Source organism: Chenopodium album, chromosome 9 (genome assembly GCF_948465745.1).
Source record: "Chenopodium album chromosome 9, dcCheAlbu1.1, whole genome shotgun sequence".
NCBI lineage: Eukaryota > Viridiplantae > Streptophyta > Magnoliopsida > Caryophyllales > Amaranthaceae > Chenopodium > Chenopodium album.
In genome coordinates this window covers 56,050,525-56,067,691 of record NC_137842.1, presented here as the reverse complement: position 1 = coordinate 56,067,691, position 17,167 = coordinate 56,050,525, and the positions used below count along the sequence as shown (strand labels likewise).

General features: G+C 41.4%; 1 protein-coding gene across 1 annotated transcript; it reads right to left on the bottom strand.

Moving 5' to 3' along the window:
- Nucleotides 1-14,079: 14,079 nt before the first annotated feature.
- LOC145557758 (uncharacterized) lies at nt 14,080-14,841 on the bottom strand. Its single transcript, XM_081618931.1, has one exon. The coding sequence runs from the start codon at nt 14,839-14,841 to the stop codon at nt 14,080-14,082; it is 762 nt and encodes a 253-aa protein (XP_081475057.1).
- Nucleotides 14,842-17,167: the final 2,326 nt, after the last annotated feature.

Sequence of the window (17,167 nt, the reverse complement as noted above, 5' to 3'; positions counted from 1 at the left end):
GCGACACTTGGTCGTCAAGTTCTTGGTCGTTGAGGAGCTGACCGCCTACAACATTATTTTGGGCCGGCCAACCCTCAGCGAAGCCAAGGCTGTAATCATCCCTTCCCTCATGCTCATCAAGTATGAGAGGGATGACGGCTCCGTTGGTTCCTTGAATGGGGATCAGAAGACGGCCCGGGAGTGCTATCTCTCAGCCGTCAAAGATACTGTGGCCCCAGAAGGACAGGAACCAATATACCTTGACAATGTCAAGGATGTCGACCAAGTACCAGCCCCACCAGCAGCTGGTAAGAAAAGAAAGGCCCCTCTGCTGGTGGAGGTGAAGAAAGAGAAAAAATAGCAATCACTGACCGGTGAACGGTCAGATGAGCTCCGTCCCCAACCGGCTGGTGAACATATTGATATACCTCTGGACGACAGCCGTCCGGAGCGTACCGTGAAGGTTGGGACAGTTGCTTTTGTTAAGTTGGGTGCAGACTTGCACCTTCTGCTGAAAGAATTCAAAGACAATTTTGCCTTTGAAGTGGAAGAGATGACAGGCGTCAGCCCAGATCTTGTTGTCCACAAACTCACCGTGGATCCTAAAAAGAAGCCCATCCAGCAAAAGAAAAGAAATCACGGCGAGGAAAGAAGTCAGGCGGCAGCTGCCAAAGTTAAAAAGCTGATGGATGTTGTGTTCATTCGGCCATGTAATTTCCCCGACTGGGTGGCGAATGTTGTGCTTGTAAAGAAGTCGAATGGTACCTGGCGTATGTGTGTTGACTACACAGATCTCAACAAGGCATGTCCCAAGGACAGTTATCCGCTTCCTAAGATTGACAGTTTGGTCGATTCGACAGCCGGGCATGCCTTGATGAGTTTTATGGATGCCTATTCCGGCTTCCATCAGATACCCCTATGGAAGAAAGATCAAGAAAAGACGGCCTTCGTCACTGATCAGGGGTTATTCTGTTACACTGTGATGCCATTTGGCTTGAAAAATGCGCCGGCTACGTTCCAACGGATGATTAATACGGTCTTTATTAATCAAATTGGGAGGAATGTAGAGGCATATATTGATGACATGATAGTCAAATCCAAGCAGCAGGAGGATCACCTTACTGATCTCCGAGAAACCTTCACCACACTCAGGCGGCATAAGGTTATGTTAAATCCTAAGAAATGCGTCTTTGGTGTTGAGTCTGGGAAGTTTCTCGGATTCCTGATTGATCAAAGGGGGATAGAGGCTAACCTTGAGAAGATACAGGCGGTAATTGACATGAAGTCACCCCGCACTGTCAAGGAAGCACAGAGACTAACCGGTTGCCTAGCGGCCTTGGGGAGATTCCTCAGCCGGTCAGGTGACAAATGCCTTTTCTTATTCCAAGCAATCAGGAAGAAGACCAGATTTGAATGGGGGGATGATGCTGAGGCGGCCTTCCAACGGCTGAAAGAACACTTGCATTCTTTGCCAAGGCTTGTTAGTCCTCTGTCTAGAGAGGTGTTATACATGTACCTAGCCGTCTCAGATCATGCCCTCAGTGCCGTTCTCCTTGCTGAAAGAGACGGTGTTCAGCTTCCGGTCTATTTCATTAGCCATGTTCTAAAAAATGCTTAGCTCCGGTACCCCATGGTAGAAAAATTTGGCCTTGCCCTGTATATGGCTTTCAGGAAATTGAAACCGTATTTTCTGGCTCATCCGGTGGTAATCTACACCGACCAGCCCCTCAAGCGGCCAATGTCTACTTTGGAGTCATCCGACAGAATGTTGAAATGGGCTATTGAAATGCAAAGTCTTGAAATCACTTTTGAACCTAGAAAGGTAGTGAAAGGTCAGGCGTTTACCGACTTCATTGTTGAAATGACACGACCGGTGCAACCGGACAACATTGACCAGGTTTGGAAAGTGTATGTAGACGGAAGCTCAACGAAGAACGGCTGCGGTGCAGGAATTATATATGAATCCCCTGAGGAGGACAGATTTGAATATGCACTGCGGTTTAAATTTCAGGCCTCAAATAACGAGGCGGAGTATGAAGCCCTGCTAGCCGGAATCCGCATGTGTAAGGCAGCAGGGGCAACTAAAATTGACGCCTATTCTGATTCACAGTTGGTTGTTAGCCAGTATGAGGGAAAATATGAGGCAACTCATCCGGCTATGATCAAATATCTTCAGGCAGTCAAAGAAGAGGCTGGGGCACTTGAGGAATTCCGTCTGAATTAAGTGCCTAGGTCAACTAATAACCAGGCGGATGCGTTGTCCAAATTAGCTTCATCCGCCTGCTGTGATACGCCTCGGTCGGTCTTTTGGGAAGTTCTTGAATAAAGAAGCATACATGAAGAGCCCATTGGAATCTTAGACCGAAGCTCTACCTGGATGGATGGTATCCGGGCATAATTAGCAGACGGCAAACTTCCTGATTCACCACAGGAGGCAGCCATCATGAAAAAACGAGCAGCAAACTTCGAGTTAAGAAACGGAGAGCTCTTCAAGGCGGGTTTCCTCAAACCTCTATTGAAGTGTGTTACCCCAGAAAAGGGGAAATAAGTTCTCGAAGAATTGCATGCTGGGTACTGTACCTCTCATATAGGCGGCAGGTCCCTAGCCGTCAGAGCCAGGCGGCATTACTTTTGGCCTACTCTTGAAGCAGACACTAAAGAGTTGGTGAAGAGATGTGACAAATGCCAGAGGTTTGGCCAACTTATTCACCGCCCGGCTACTGATCTGACGGCAATCCACAGCCCAGTCCTATTCGCTAAAGGGGCATGGATATCTTGGGTCCTTATACGCCTGCTCTAGGCGGAAAGCGCTACATTTTGGTGGTTGTGGATTATTTCACCAAGTGGGTAGAAGCTGAGCCGGTTAAGAACATCAAGACAAAGGATGTCATCTCTTTCATCTGGAAGAACATCATTACCCGGTTTGGGGTACCTATGTCTATGGTGTTTGATAATGGCCCTCAGTTTGAGACCCCCCAGCTCAAGACTTGGTTGGGAGATCAGGGTATTTCACATTGTTTTGCATCAGTCGGCCGACCCCAAGCAAACGGCCAGGTTGAAGCCTTCAACAAATTCATCTCAGACGGCATTAAAAAGAAAATTGAAAGAGCCGGTGGTTTATGGGCAGAAGAATTAATTCATGTCTTATGGGCCATCCGGACTACTGCTAAAGGGGCAACCGGAGAAACCCCATTTCTTATGGTATACGGAGCTGAAGCCGTCTTGCCCATTGAGCACTACGAGCCGACTCTCAGAGTCATGCTCTATGATGAAGAGGCAAATTGGGAGGCCATGCGGCTGGCATTGGACTCCCTCCCGGAACGCAGGGGCAACGCTGCCCTACGCCATGAGATATACCGTCTGAGAATGACCAGAGCTTACAACAAGAAAGTGCACAAGCGCCCTCTGAAAGTAGATGACTTTGTGTTACGAAAAATGGAGGCAACCGGTAGGGCCAATGAGGCTGGGAAGCTAACCCCTAATTGGGAAGGCCCCTACCGGATCTATGAAGAGGTCAGGAACGGCACCTACCGTCTGGAAACCCCAGACGGTCGCCGCCTGCCTAGAACTTGGTATGTAGATAATCTAAAAAAGTACTACTTCTGAGAATATATATTTTTTTGTAAACAGTAAGTCAATTAATGAAAATTCAGGCTTTGTTTGCAGATTTATTTTGCCATTTTTATTGTTCGTCCGATTGGGCAATACCCAGACGGACCCTATGTTTAACTAACTAAGTTTGATACTTAGTTTAGTTGAATGTTATAATTGCTTGTCCGCTTGGGTAAAACTCAGACGGACTCTTTGTTTAAATAAATAAGTTTGATACTTAGTGTAATTTAATAATTGCTAGTCCACCTGGGTAAAGCTCAGATGGACTCTTTGTTTAATTAGTTACGTTTGATACTTGGTTTAAATTAACAATTGCTTGTCCGCCTGGGTAATACTCAGACGGACTATTCGTTCAACCAACTAAGTTCGATTAAAAACTAAGCACAAAAACGCTTAGCGGCTATACAACCGGTCTCAAACAAGACCAAAGGCCAATATTGTCGGATGGTTGCTTATTTTATAAAACCGCCTGTCCCAACATGGACAAAGGCGTCCGGCGACACCCCTCCGGGTGCAATCGTCGCAGAGAATGGACTATTCGTCGGTTCTATGTACCGATGCAGATGGTGAAGATTGAACGACCAAATTGGTCAGCTCATAGCCGTCTGACCAGAATAATCTAAAGAACGATTAAGTTACCGAATACCGGATGCCCTGAGGCATCAGTCGGTCATCGGCTGAAGTTCTCACTTAGGTTATTTATTCCAAAGTTGCACTCACTCCCCCTATTGGGGCAAAAGGTTATGTGTAATGGCTATGTGTTAACCCCAGACGGAATATAACCGCCTGGGTAAGAAGCTCAAAGCACCCGCTCTAATGGCCGGCTGTGCACTTGGTTTGGGGCAATCACCATTGTGATTGATTGGCCTAAAAACACTCCATACTTCTCCTAGTATCAAGTGTTTTCAAGCCAATCAATCAATTTGAAATAAAACCAACCACACAGCCGCCCAGGGGCAAGAGCACCCGGATTGCAAATTGCCGCATGTTTTTTTAAGTTAGGCAAAATATTAAAGAATTGCAAACGTATGCAAAATTCAAATTGAAAAACTCAAACGCAAACATATATAAACACCGACTGAGTCAGAATACTTCATTAATATTAAAAATGGCACAAAGGCCAGAATTAGTGTTAGCCGGAATCACATCCGGTGAAGAAACAAAAAATAAAATTGTTAACCCAACCCCATGGTTGGTAAAGATAAAACAAAGCACGACATACAAGCCGGATCAGAAAATAGTTGTCATATTGCCGCAGAAGTTTGGGAGGCCCGCCTAAGGCTGAGGTGGATGCTGCTGCTCCGGCTGAGTTTGGCTGGTTTGGCCTTCGTTATGCTCATCCGCCGGCTCCTCGTTATCAGAGACTTCATATCCCTGCTCAGCAGCCCAATCTTTGAAGCGAGGCGGTGGAGCATCACCCAGTAGCTGGGCGTCATACACCTCAGTGGCGTAATCATACCTCAGCTTATAGACCTCAAAGTCTATGTCTGGGTAAAGGAGGCTCCATGTGATCTTCAGCCGGGCCAGGTTGTCGCACTCATTCTCCTCCGTCAGCCGTTTTTGCTCTTGGGCAAGCTCGTCCGACTGCTTGTTTCGCAGATTGACAAGCTCCATCCCTAGACGGGAAACGTCTGCTCGGAGTTGGGCGTTTTCCTTATCAACATCTTCTAATACCTTGAGGTCTGACTTGGCATCCTTCAGTTGCTTATCAAGGTCATCAGCCCGGCTGTTAGCTTCGTCGTTTGCAGCCGTCAAACTCCGGATCAGCTCCTCCTGTTTCAACTCTACTGCTTTAATCTTTAAATCACACATATAATTAGCATATTCAGCAGAGTTGAGGTTTTCAAGGGCCCTCTGTTTGGCGTCATTTACCTCTTCTTGTTTCCGCCTGAAGGGGCCCCGGAGGCCATCCACTCTCACCATCACCTGAGACAAGAGCAACCGGATTATGAGTTACTTAGAAGAATTAAAGATAAAAGATATCGAGGTTGTGGGATTCATTACCTCAGCCAATTGGCCCATTATCCGGTCGAAGTCCACTACCTGCAGATCAGGTATGGAGTTCTTTTCTGACCGGGTGAGGGTCCTCACCATCTGTTTTGCAAAGCCCGCAAGATCCGGCTCGTCAGAAGTCAGACCTGCATCAAAAGTAGTACTCTGTGAGAAAGAGGCAGCATAGTTGGCATTCATCCGTTGCCGGCTGCTGGCTGACCCTCCAGAGGGATCAACCTTAGTCTTGATTCTCATGAAATCAAGTGGCCAAGGTATTTCAATCCGTCCCTTACCTTGGGTATACGGATGGGGCGCAGGCTTCTGCTCCTCCCCAGGTGTTGCCGCACCGGCTGCAACATTAGGTGGCTCGCCACCCTTCGATGCCGTAGAGGCATCCGGCGCTTTCAGCTGTGAGCGCTCTGAGCTTTCGCTCAGAATTCTCATCGCAACAGGCGATTTTGTAATCCCCCATATTTTTAAATATATTATAAATGAAATTATATATTATTTATAATATTTATTTGTATTTTTCCGGAATTTAATTTCAAAAGTTTCAAATTATTTTTAGGGTTGATAAACGATTTTATTACAAAGAACTTTTTATGAACCTTCCTTCTATAATTTATGTTCAACAAACAAACCAAACCCAGTTTACTTTCTTAATTGACCCATTAATTTAATGAGGCCCAATATCCCTACTTACCCTACTACCCTCTCTCCTATAAATACCCCAGACATCCCCAAAAATTTCCCCACACAAAAGGTTAGTCTTATTTTCTTTCTCCTTTGTTTTATTAATTTGTGTAATTATAATTATTGATTATGGGTTTTGATTTTATTGTTTGAAATTAATTTAATTAGTATTAAATTGTATTTTGATGATCAAACTTTATAATTTCAGATTTTATAAATGTTATAATTTTCAGATTTTGTAAATTTAATAACCTAGGGTTTTTAATCATTGAAAATCATGATTTTAGGGTTTTTATGAACAATTGATTTAGGGCTTTTATAGTAATGATGTTTTGAAATTTTGGTGATTATACTGCTAATTAGTTTAACTCAATTCCAGATTATTTTGAACACGTAAATTCGTGTTTTAATGTTTAGATTTTGGTTCGTTAATATTAATCCCGATCAGGTTCTGAACTCATCCGATTTTGACAAAAAAGTAGTGTTTTCCATGTGGAAACAATGTTTTAAGAAAGACTCACTACCTTTGGTAGTGAGAACCACCCTCTAGTGGCCAAATTCAGCCTCTAAATATGATTTTCGGGCAGTTTTGTTTTTTTTTTTTTTTTTGCTAATGAGGAAAAAACCAAATAAAACAGAAAAAATAAACCAAACAACCTATCAAGGAGGAACAAAGCGTGGGAAAGCCACTCCTTGAACATCCTCACTAAGAATCCTACGAAGTTCCCTGGGAGCACTACCTAGAATAACAAGATTATCTGATTGAGCCACTCCACGATTGGCGAGCTAGTCAGCAGCGCGATTGCCCTCACGGAACACGTGCACCACAACCACCTCCCAATCGTCCTTATTAAGCAGATTGTGGCAGCGAGAAAGCAGATGAGCACACTCACCTCTAATATGGGACTCATCCCTCAAAGCTTGAACACATGCTTGATTGTCTAGTTGGATTTGAAGCTTGCTAATTTGTAAATTTCGTGCGAGTTCCAGTCCTCTGACCAGCGCCATAACTTCAGCTCTAAAGGTTGTGCATCACCCGTAATTAGCAGCAAAATTAGAGATATACTCCCCCTCATGATTTCGAATGATAGCACCACCCCCAGCTGCTCCTGGAGACCCTTTGGCAGCCCCATCCGTGTTCAACGCATACCAGCCATAGTTGGGTTTTATCCACTGTATATTCTTCTCAATCTTGCCTACAATGTTGCTTTGAGTGTTTGCAATAGGATTCTCGTATATGCTGCGCCAGGCTTCCTCAAATCGAACCTTCAAAAATGCACCAAAGTCAACAGGTATGTCCTTCCCATCAGCAAAAATACGAAGATTTCTCCATCTCCATAACCACCAAATAGTTACACCAAAATAGGTTGGCCACCCTTCTTCCTCATCATCATCATTCGGTTCCAAATTAGCTGTTAACCATTCCTTTAGATTACCTTGGTGGAATAAAGTAGAGTTACTTCTTCCACCTACTCTTCTCCACACACTCCTTGCTGCAGGGCAATCTCGAAGGATATGCAAGGAACATTCATTTGCTCCACCACAAGTGAAACAAGTAGGGGAGCTAGTAAGCTTGCGCTTATACCTATTGACATTTCCCATCAATCTATCATGGCATGCTAGCCACATAAAAGCTCGAATTCGTTGCTGGACAGGTGCTTGCCAAACCAGGTCCCAAACATCTTCATCCAAGCTTGAACTTTCCTTTCGAATAATTTGAATAGCTGATTTTATGGTGAACCGTCCCTTTGGCGAATTATTCCAATAAAACAGGTCTTCAACATCTGGTTCTTCATTCACTTCGTGAGCTTGAATCAATTTCAGGGTATCTTGATCAAGTAAATGCCCAAATTGATCCCATTTCCAGCCAAGCCCCGGTTCCCACATCTCTTCAACTGTCGAACCCAAAATCTCTTGGGGAATCGGTTGAGTAGCTAGATTGAATAAAGGAGTAGATGATACCCAACGATGATCCCAAAAGAGAGTTTTGGTGCCATTACCCACTGCCACTCTTATGCCTTCACATAGATGTTTCGCATTCTCCGAGATACCCTTCCAAACATTGGACATTCCTTGACGCGGTTCAAACATATCTGAATCACATCTACCTTTGCAATATTTAGCACGCAATACTCGGGACCATAAAGCATCAGGGTTAGTAAGCATTCTCCACCCCAATTTGGCCAAAAAAGCAGCATTTGCTTGATGAGCAGACCATATACCAATACCCTCTTGAGCTCTCGATTTCTGCAAATTTTCCCAGGCCACTAAATGAATTTTGCGTTCCTCATCAGTCCCTCCCCAAATAAACCTTCTTGTCTTCTTGTCAATTTCATCACAAGTGGACTTAGGAATTTTGGCAGTTTGCATTGAGTAGTAAGCTAAGGAAGAGAGTGTCGACTTGGCCAAAGTGATTCTCCCTGCCAGAGATAGGTATTTGGTTTTCCAACCCGACAACCTCCTATCAATCTTTTCACATAGGTGGTTGAAAGTGTCCCGAGTGACTCTACTCGAAATTGTGGGCATACCTAAATACATACCAAGGTCTGCAGTGATCTCCATACCCAGATTTGAGGAGAATTCTGATTGAGCCGTATCATCCACATTATGAGAAAAATAGACTCGAGACTTCGCAAGGCTGACTTTTTGTCCCGATGCCGAACAAAACCGATTTAAGCAATCTGAAATTACCAATGCTTGTTCAGTTAAGGCTTCGGCAAATAGGATGATGTCGTCTGCAAAGAACAGATTGGAGAGGAGGGGACCATCTCTGCTTGCACAAATGGGCTTCCATCGATTAACTATGATAGCCTCCTCAATTATTTGATATAGTCTTTCCATGCACATAACAAAAAGGTAGGGTGAAAGCGGATCCCCTTGCCTAATGCCACGAGACGGAGTGAAGCTAGAGGATGGTTCTCCATTCCATAACACTTTCATGGAGGCGGTGGTGATGCATTCCATAATAACCTCCACAGTCAAGTAAGGAAGGTTCATTTGGAGTAGAGTATCTCGAATGAAAGTCTAACAAAGACGGTCATAAGCCATTTCAAAGTCAATTTTTATTGCCATATAACCTTTACCACTTTGTTTTTTCTTCATGGTATGAATGACTTCTTGCACAATCACGATATTATCCGTGATTTGTCTCCCCGGGACAAAACTACCTTGAGTATTGGAGATGAGCTTCGGGAGGAGAGGTTTTATGTGATTAACTAACACCTTTGTGATCATTTTATATACCACATTGCATAGTCCAATTGGTCTAAACTGAGAAGGATTTTCAGGGGCATCTATCTTTGGCAGCAACACAATGTGAGTTTCATTTAAACTCTTAGGTAAGCCACGACCTTCAAGAGCATCCAAGACTGCCTTTGTAGACACCCATTTGTGTCTCTCCAAAACCAAACCCAGTGATGAGTGCCTTTCAGGTCGAGTCATAATCGAATGAAACGAAAGTGTGGAAAGGTCTAGTGTTGCGGAAAGTTTTTATTTCTTTTCTTTCTCCCTGTTTTGGAAAACTTTATTTTAAGAAAACAGCTAATCCAGTTTGGTTGGTCCATGATATGGGTCCAATAGTGGTGTAGTTGGATGGGGATTGCAAAGACCTTTCCAACGATATATTATAAGCCCAATTCCGATGAATATTGAGGAAGTTATGGCCAATTTACTAAACAGGGCCCGGTTTGAGCTTTATGTACGGCCCAATGATCTAGGGGAGGGCCTAATATGATTTATCATTCCTAATGCAATTAGGAATGGTTTTAGACTTCTAGAATCTTCTAGTAGGTTCTTTTCATTCCTAATTCGATTAGGACTTTTCAGAGTTTTAATCAAGATCAAATAGCATCTTCGAAGGAATTATATTATTTTATCTTCCAGTACGGTAAATTTATCAGATTTTCGAAAACGCGTTGAAATCCAGTTTGGCGTCCAACCCCAGGCCTTGGCGCCTGGAACCAGGCTTGGCGCCAGACACTAGCCATTGGCGCCTGGCGCTAGCCACTGGTGCCTGGCGCCAGTTAGCCAGGGTTGGCGCCAATGCTGTTTTGCGATCTTCAGACTCTGTTTTGTTAAATTATCTTTTTTGGCTGATTTTCTCTATAAATATCGTATTAAAAACTCCATTTTCATACACCAACTATCTTCATCATCTACATCTTTCATTCACCAACTATCTTCATCATCTACATCTTTCATTCACCAACTCTCTTCATTCACAAGTTTTCTTTCATCGATTCTTAATTAAAAACATTCTTTTTTTTAGCATTCTTTTCAATTCTTTCTTGCTTTTTCATATAAAATTCCGCATTCACAAGATCTAGAAACACCTAGCCATATTCGAAGTTGCCTTCGCCCTAGGCGTGAGAGGTTTTAATTTCTGAGGGTTTGGTCCCAAATCTCTCTATTTCAATTATTTAATTTAATTGTTTTGATTATTATTTTCCTTGAAGTTACTAACGCGTGTATTTTGTTATTAGAAAGAGGTACGAAGCATCCAAGTAAGTACTTTAATTGCTTAATTGATGTTATGATCATGTTTATATTGTTATTATGATTCCTAGTATCATGTTTAGGGAAAAGGTTATAATATCAAATATGCTTATTATGATTCCTGCGATGCTTCCTACGTTCTTCCTAATATTTATTCATGTTAGTATCATGTTAGGGCTAAAGATTTGATTTTTATTGCTTAGTGACATGCTAGGGTTTGTTATTAATCTTGTTAGTATCATGCCTAGGATCTTACTTTTATTATGCTTTAACATGAATATTGTTATAATTATGATTATTGATATTTATGATTGCTATGATTATGATATTCATTATTGTCATGATTTTTTATTTATTATGTTGCTTGATGCTTATTATTTATTGCTTGATCACCTTTTCATGCATGTTTAAAGGGAATTTGTACTTGTAATCACGCTTAATAAGATAATTAATAATCTTGTTAGGGTTAATATGATTATAATTCGAGTGATCGCCAATAATAGTTTGTTTGTGCATTATATTCAACCAACATAGATTAAACAGGTTTAGGGTTAACCTATTGATTGCATGTTAATCAGAAAGCGCACATGAATACGAGCAGAATAAAGTAGAGGCCTATTATTAGGGCAGGTTCAATCTCTTTTAGGTTGGATTTGTACCATCATCCCCGAACCCTTATTTGGTTCATGACCTTATGGAGTTGACGATCTCTTGGATCGTTAAGGGGTGTAACCTTCACCTCGTGAACGATTTACAAGTTCCTAAAAAACTTTTTGGCGACTCTTTTGCTCTATCTTCTTCCCTTTTGGACGCCACCGTACTTTAGTGTATGATCACAGTGGGGTTCAAGCTAGTGGGATTTTAAAGGCTTGAAATTATTCCCTACAGCCTTGTACACCTTACCCTTGACTGTTTCCCAATTTTTCTGGAAAAATAGTGCCTGGAAACCGTTAGGACCGGGTGCTTTTAACGAGCCCATATTCTTGATTACTTCATCAATCTCCAAAGTCACATAAGGTCTCGAAACAAACTCCCATTCCTTGGCAGGTAGTTGAGGGAATACATCATTTGGAATGTCGAAAGTACCATCATAACCATCATCAGAGAAAAGTTGGGAAAAATAATTCACAACTCTTCCCTTTATTTCATCAGAATTGTGACACTAATTTCCTTCCTCATCCTTTAAAGCGACTATTTTATTTTTCCACCTGCGAGTCACAGTGCTTAAATGAAAGAAAGAGGTGTTTCGGTCACCATTCTTGATCCATTCAACCCGAGCCTTTTGATACTGTAGACACCTATTTGTGTCTCCCTAAAACCAAACCCAGTGATGAGTACCTTTCACGTCGACATAATCAAATGAAACGAAAGTGTGGAAAGGTCTAGCGTTGCGGAAAGTTTTTATTTCTTTTCTCTTCTCTCTGTTTTTGAAAACTTTATTTTAAGAAAACAGCCAATCCAGTTTGGTTGGTCCATGATATGGGTCCAATAGTGGTGTAGTTGGATGGGGCTTGACAAGACCTTTCCAACGATATATTATAAGCCCAATTCCGATGAATATTGAGGAAGTTATGGCCAATTTACTAAACTGGGCCCGGTTTGAGCTTTATGTACGGCCCAATGATCTAGGGGAGGGCCTAATATGATTTATCATTCCTAATGCAATTAGGAATGGTTTTAGTCTTCTAGATTCTTCTAGAAGGTTCTTTTCATTCCTAATTCAATTAGCATTGATAAGTTGACTTTGTTGACTTTTCAGAGTTTTAATCAAAATCAAATAGCATTTTCGAAGGAATTATATTATTTTATCCTCCAGTACGGTAAACTTATCGGATTTTCGAAAACGCGTTAAAATCAAGCTTGGCGTCCAACCCCAAGCCTTGGCTCCTAGAACCAGGCCTGGCGCCTGGCGCTAAGGCTGGTGCCTAGCGCCAGCTAGCCAGAGTTGGCGCCATCTCTGTTTCTGGAGCGTCATACTCTGTTTTGTTAATTTATCTTTTTTGGCTGATTTTCTCTATAAATATCGTATTAAAAACTCCGTTTTCATTTATCATCCATCATCTACATCTATCATTCACCAATTCTCCTCATTCACATGTTTTCTTCAACAATTAGTTTTAATTAGCATTCTTTCATTCATCTCCCTCATTCATCTTTCCTCTAAACTTTGATTTTCTTATACAAAATTCCGCATTCACAAGATCTAGAAACACCTAGCCATATTCGAAGTTGCCTTCGCCCTAGACATGAAAGGTTTAATTTCTGAGGGTTTGGTCCCAAATCTCTCTTTCAATTATTTAATTTAATTGTTTGTTTATTATTTTCCTTGAAGTTACTAACGTGTGTATTTTTCTATTAGAAAGAGGTACGAGGCATCAAAGTAAGTAGTTTAATGGTTTTAATTGATATTATGATGTAGAAATCATGTTTATATTGTTATTATGATATTCCTAGTATCATGTCTAGGGTAATTTTAATATTAAATACGATTCCTATGATGCTTCCTATGTTCTTCCTAATGTTTGTTCATGTTAGTATCATGTTAGGGTTAAAGATTTGATTTTTATTGCTTAGTGACATGCTAGGGTTTGTTATTAATCTTGTTAGTATCATGCCTAGGATCTTGCTATGTTTATTATGCTTTAATATTAACATGAACATGATTGCGATTATAATTGTTATAATTTATGATTATTATTATTATTTTGATGATGATTATTTTATCTATGATGATATTATTATAATTATTATTCATGATTATTATTATGATTATTATTGTTGCTTGATATACATTATTTATTCTTTATTGCTTGATCACGCCTTTTATGTATGTTTAAAGGGAATTTGTACTTGTAATCACGCTTAATAAGATATTTAATAATCTTGTTTAGGGTTAATTGTGATTATAATTCAAGTGATCGCCAATAATAGATTTATTTGTGCATTAAATTCAACCAACATAGATTAAACAGGTTTAGGGTTAACCTATTGATTGCATGTTAATCAGAAAGCGCACATGAATACAATCAGAATAAAGTAGAGGCCTATTATTAGGGCAGGTTCAATCTCTTTTAGGTTGGATTTGTACCTTCATCCCCGAACCCTTATTTGGTTCATGACCTTATGGAGTTGACGATCTCTTGGATCGTTAAGGGGTGTAACCTTCACCTCGTGAACGGTTTACAAGTTCCTAAAAAACTTATTGGCGACTCTTTTGCTCTATCTTCTTCCCTTTTGAATGCCACCGTACTTTAGTGTATGATCACAGTGGGGTTCGAGCTAGTGGGATTTAAGGCTTGAATTTATTCCCTACAGATACCAATACATTTCCTCTTCATCTAGAACTTCATCCAGCTCCCGTCTCAAGGTCGCTTCAAGTTTAATTAAACCTCGATGAGGGTCTACCGTCATGGCTTTCTGAATTCCAGCAATACGCGCAATTAAACTCCTTTTTTTCCTGAATATATTGTGGTACACCTCTCTGTCCCAGTTCTGTAAATCAGCAGCTAATTTCGAGAGAGCTGGAATAAGAGGTTTCGAATTATGCCAATGATCTTCCAGGAAATTATGAAAATTTTCGTGAGTAAGCCATGTGGCTTGAAATCGAAAAGGTTTGTTCATTTGTTGTAGAGGAACAAATCCATTCGGATTAATAAACAAGGGGAAATGATAAGAGGAGATGGCAGGGAGATGTTTGACACTAGCAGCCTCGAACGTTAACCCCCATTCAGCATTACATAATGCCCTATCCAATCTGGCAGAAGTCCATGTCTCAGGTGTGAGCCCTCTAGCCCAAGTATGGGCAGCTCCAGCAAATTCAACTTCAATAAGGTCCATTTCATTTATCCAATCATTAAATCTAGCAGATCTTCTATTTGTCTCTGAGCATGAACGATTTCTTTCACTTGGAAATCTAGTGTCATTGAAATCACCAGCTATCATCCATGGCTTATTGTGAGTAGCAGCAAAGTTTTTTAGATCACACCATAAATCTTGCCTCTTAACTGGGTCAGGGCTAGCATAAATGGCCGAGAAGTACCAAGGTTTTCCCCCAACCCGTTTAATATCCATAGTGATATGTTGTTCATGATTGATGATTGGGTCAACAAATACCAGATCCGGCTTCCAATACACCCAAATACCTCCACTAAACCCTTAGGCATCCACACGAGTATGACCGCTATAACCCAAAATTTTGGAGATTTTTTCAGCTTGTTCCCCCCCATGTGTGTTTCCACTAAGGTAAGCACATTTGGTTGGTTTACCCGAATGATCTCTTTAAGAGAAGAGATAAATGAACGGCTTCCCGCTCCTTGAACATTCCACACCAAACAAGAAATAGGTGAGGTGTTAGTTGCCATAAAATTGAGGTCGTCTTCCATTAAAGAAACAGAATTTGGGAACTCAGACATAAAAGCTTGATGAATTAGCCTTAGTAATCTAGTGATTTCATTGGGGAGTAACAATGTTATGACTAATTCCGGGGGTTCCGGGCTTGGTTCGAAGTGAGTGTCCATCCGGACCTCTAAGATGTGCGTCAGGGGGGTCGCTATGACCATGTATGGACCATCCATTGGCCTCCCCATACAAAGGTTCTTGTCTGATGGAACCTTCAAGGTGATTACCTCTGGGTTCAAAGAAGGTGGGATTGTTGTCTCGAGGGACAACAAATTCATCTTGATTTGGACTTGGGATCTTTGAGTGGGGCGTTTCAGGAACAAAGGTGCTAGCTTGGGAGATAGCGTCTGTGTTTTCCTTTCCTTGCTTCAAGATATCATTAGAGGTCATCTCGATATCTTTTGGAATATTCATATTAATCTCTTTCAATATTTGAGTAGGCTTTTTGGGCTTTTCATTGGCTGCAGTTTGGGCCTTTTTGGTGGTATTTTTGGATGGCATGTTTTTGGGGTTGGCTTGCCTACATTAAAAGATTTGGGATTATTCCCAATTCCATTAGATAAATGAGAATCATCTCCAAGATTTATCGTTTCATTTAAAGGGAAATTATTATCCCTAAAAATACGCCCCTCATTCTCACCCTTCTGAATATCCGGAATTTCAAATTGATTTTCCGGTTCCAGAATGGAAAATCTTGAGCCCGATCCTTTGTTCCCGCTTGAAGGTTGACCACTTTTCAAGTTGTTTCCATTCTTGGCATTGTGTTCTTGACCCTCCGGGCCTGCACCTCCTGAATTGGTGTTAGCCTTCGAACCAAGCTGCAATTTGTCCTGCTTCCCCGGTTTTTTCCTAGTCGGTTTCTTAACTAGCATCCAAGAACCAAAGGATTCAGTGTTTTCTGGTCTTTCTTTGGCTTGCTTTTCAGCCAATTGCCTCCCTTGATTATGATCTTCTGACTCCATAGCATCATTGCCATTGATGAGTTTTTCTTGATCACATGAATCAGCCGCATGTCCCATCTTACCTCAACTATAGCAAACCATACGAATTCCTTCGTATTGGATCCTCCAAAATCTACCCTTTAACCAAAATTTTGACAGTAAGGGTTTTGTAAGGTCAATCTCCACGCTTAATCTAGTGAATTGACCTCTCTCAGCATTAGCAGTAGTTTTGTCAATTCTCAGGACTTTGCCAATCCTACCACCAATTTTTTGCAGGAAGTTTGCATCAAAATATTCGACCGATAGGTTAGGAATCCGCACCCAAACTGTGAGCACTTTGACTGGGGATTCATCAGGGATGAAATTAGGAACTCACTTCCTGATTGTGAGATAGTTGTCATCAATCATCCAGGGGCCTTGGGCTAAAACATAGTTGTAATCAGCAACATTGGTAAATCTAGCTATAAAATACTTACAGCCAATATATGTCAATGTCAGATCCCCCTTAAAGTTCCACTTCTTCTTCAATTTTCGCATAAGCCCCATATATCCTACACTTCCGCTAAACATCTTAATGATCAGAGAAAGTTTCCATGGTTTGCGCATTCGTCGCTTTTCCTCCTTTGTCAGCAAAATAGCAGGGCATCGATTATCATGAAGTATCTCTTCCGGAGCCATATCGTCATCAGATACTTCATCATCATCGCTCAGAGTCAAGTCTTCCATATGTGGACTCTGTTGATGGCTTTGAATCCGATCTCCAAAAGAGTGAGGAGCAATAGGCATCGACTGGCCTGGTTCCTGGATTCCCTCATCTTCCATAACAGTATCCATAACATTATTGTTTTGGTTACCAAATACCAAATGGTTGATTTTTCTTTTCGATTTTTTGTTTGATCTAGCAAGCAGATCCTGTTCCTCAGCAGAGATCGCAGGTTGCGGGAAAGGGTTTTCTTTAGTCGAGAGCATTATTTACTCTTTGAATCTCTACCCAATCATCTTGTATTCTTGTGCAGTTTTTGATTTTTAACGAAGTTTTTTTTATGCTTAATGTTTGA

Bases quoted from the DNA above. Each gene is read 5' to 3' on its own strand.
- LOC145557758 (XM_081618931.1), bottom strand. From the start codon at position 14,841: ATGGATATTAAACGGGTTGGGGGAAAACCTTGGTACTTCTCGGCCATT.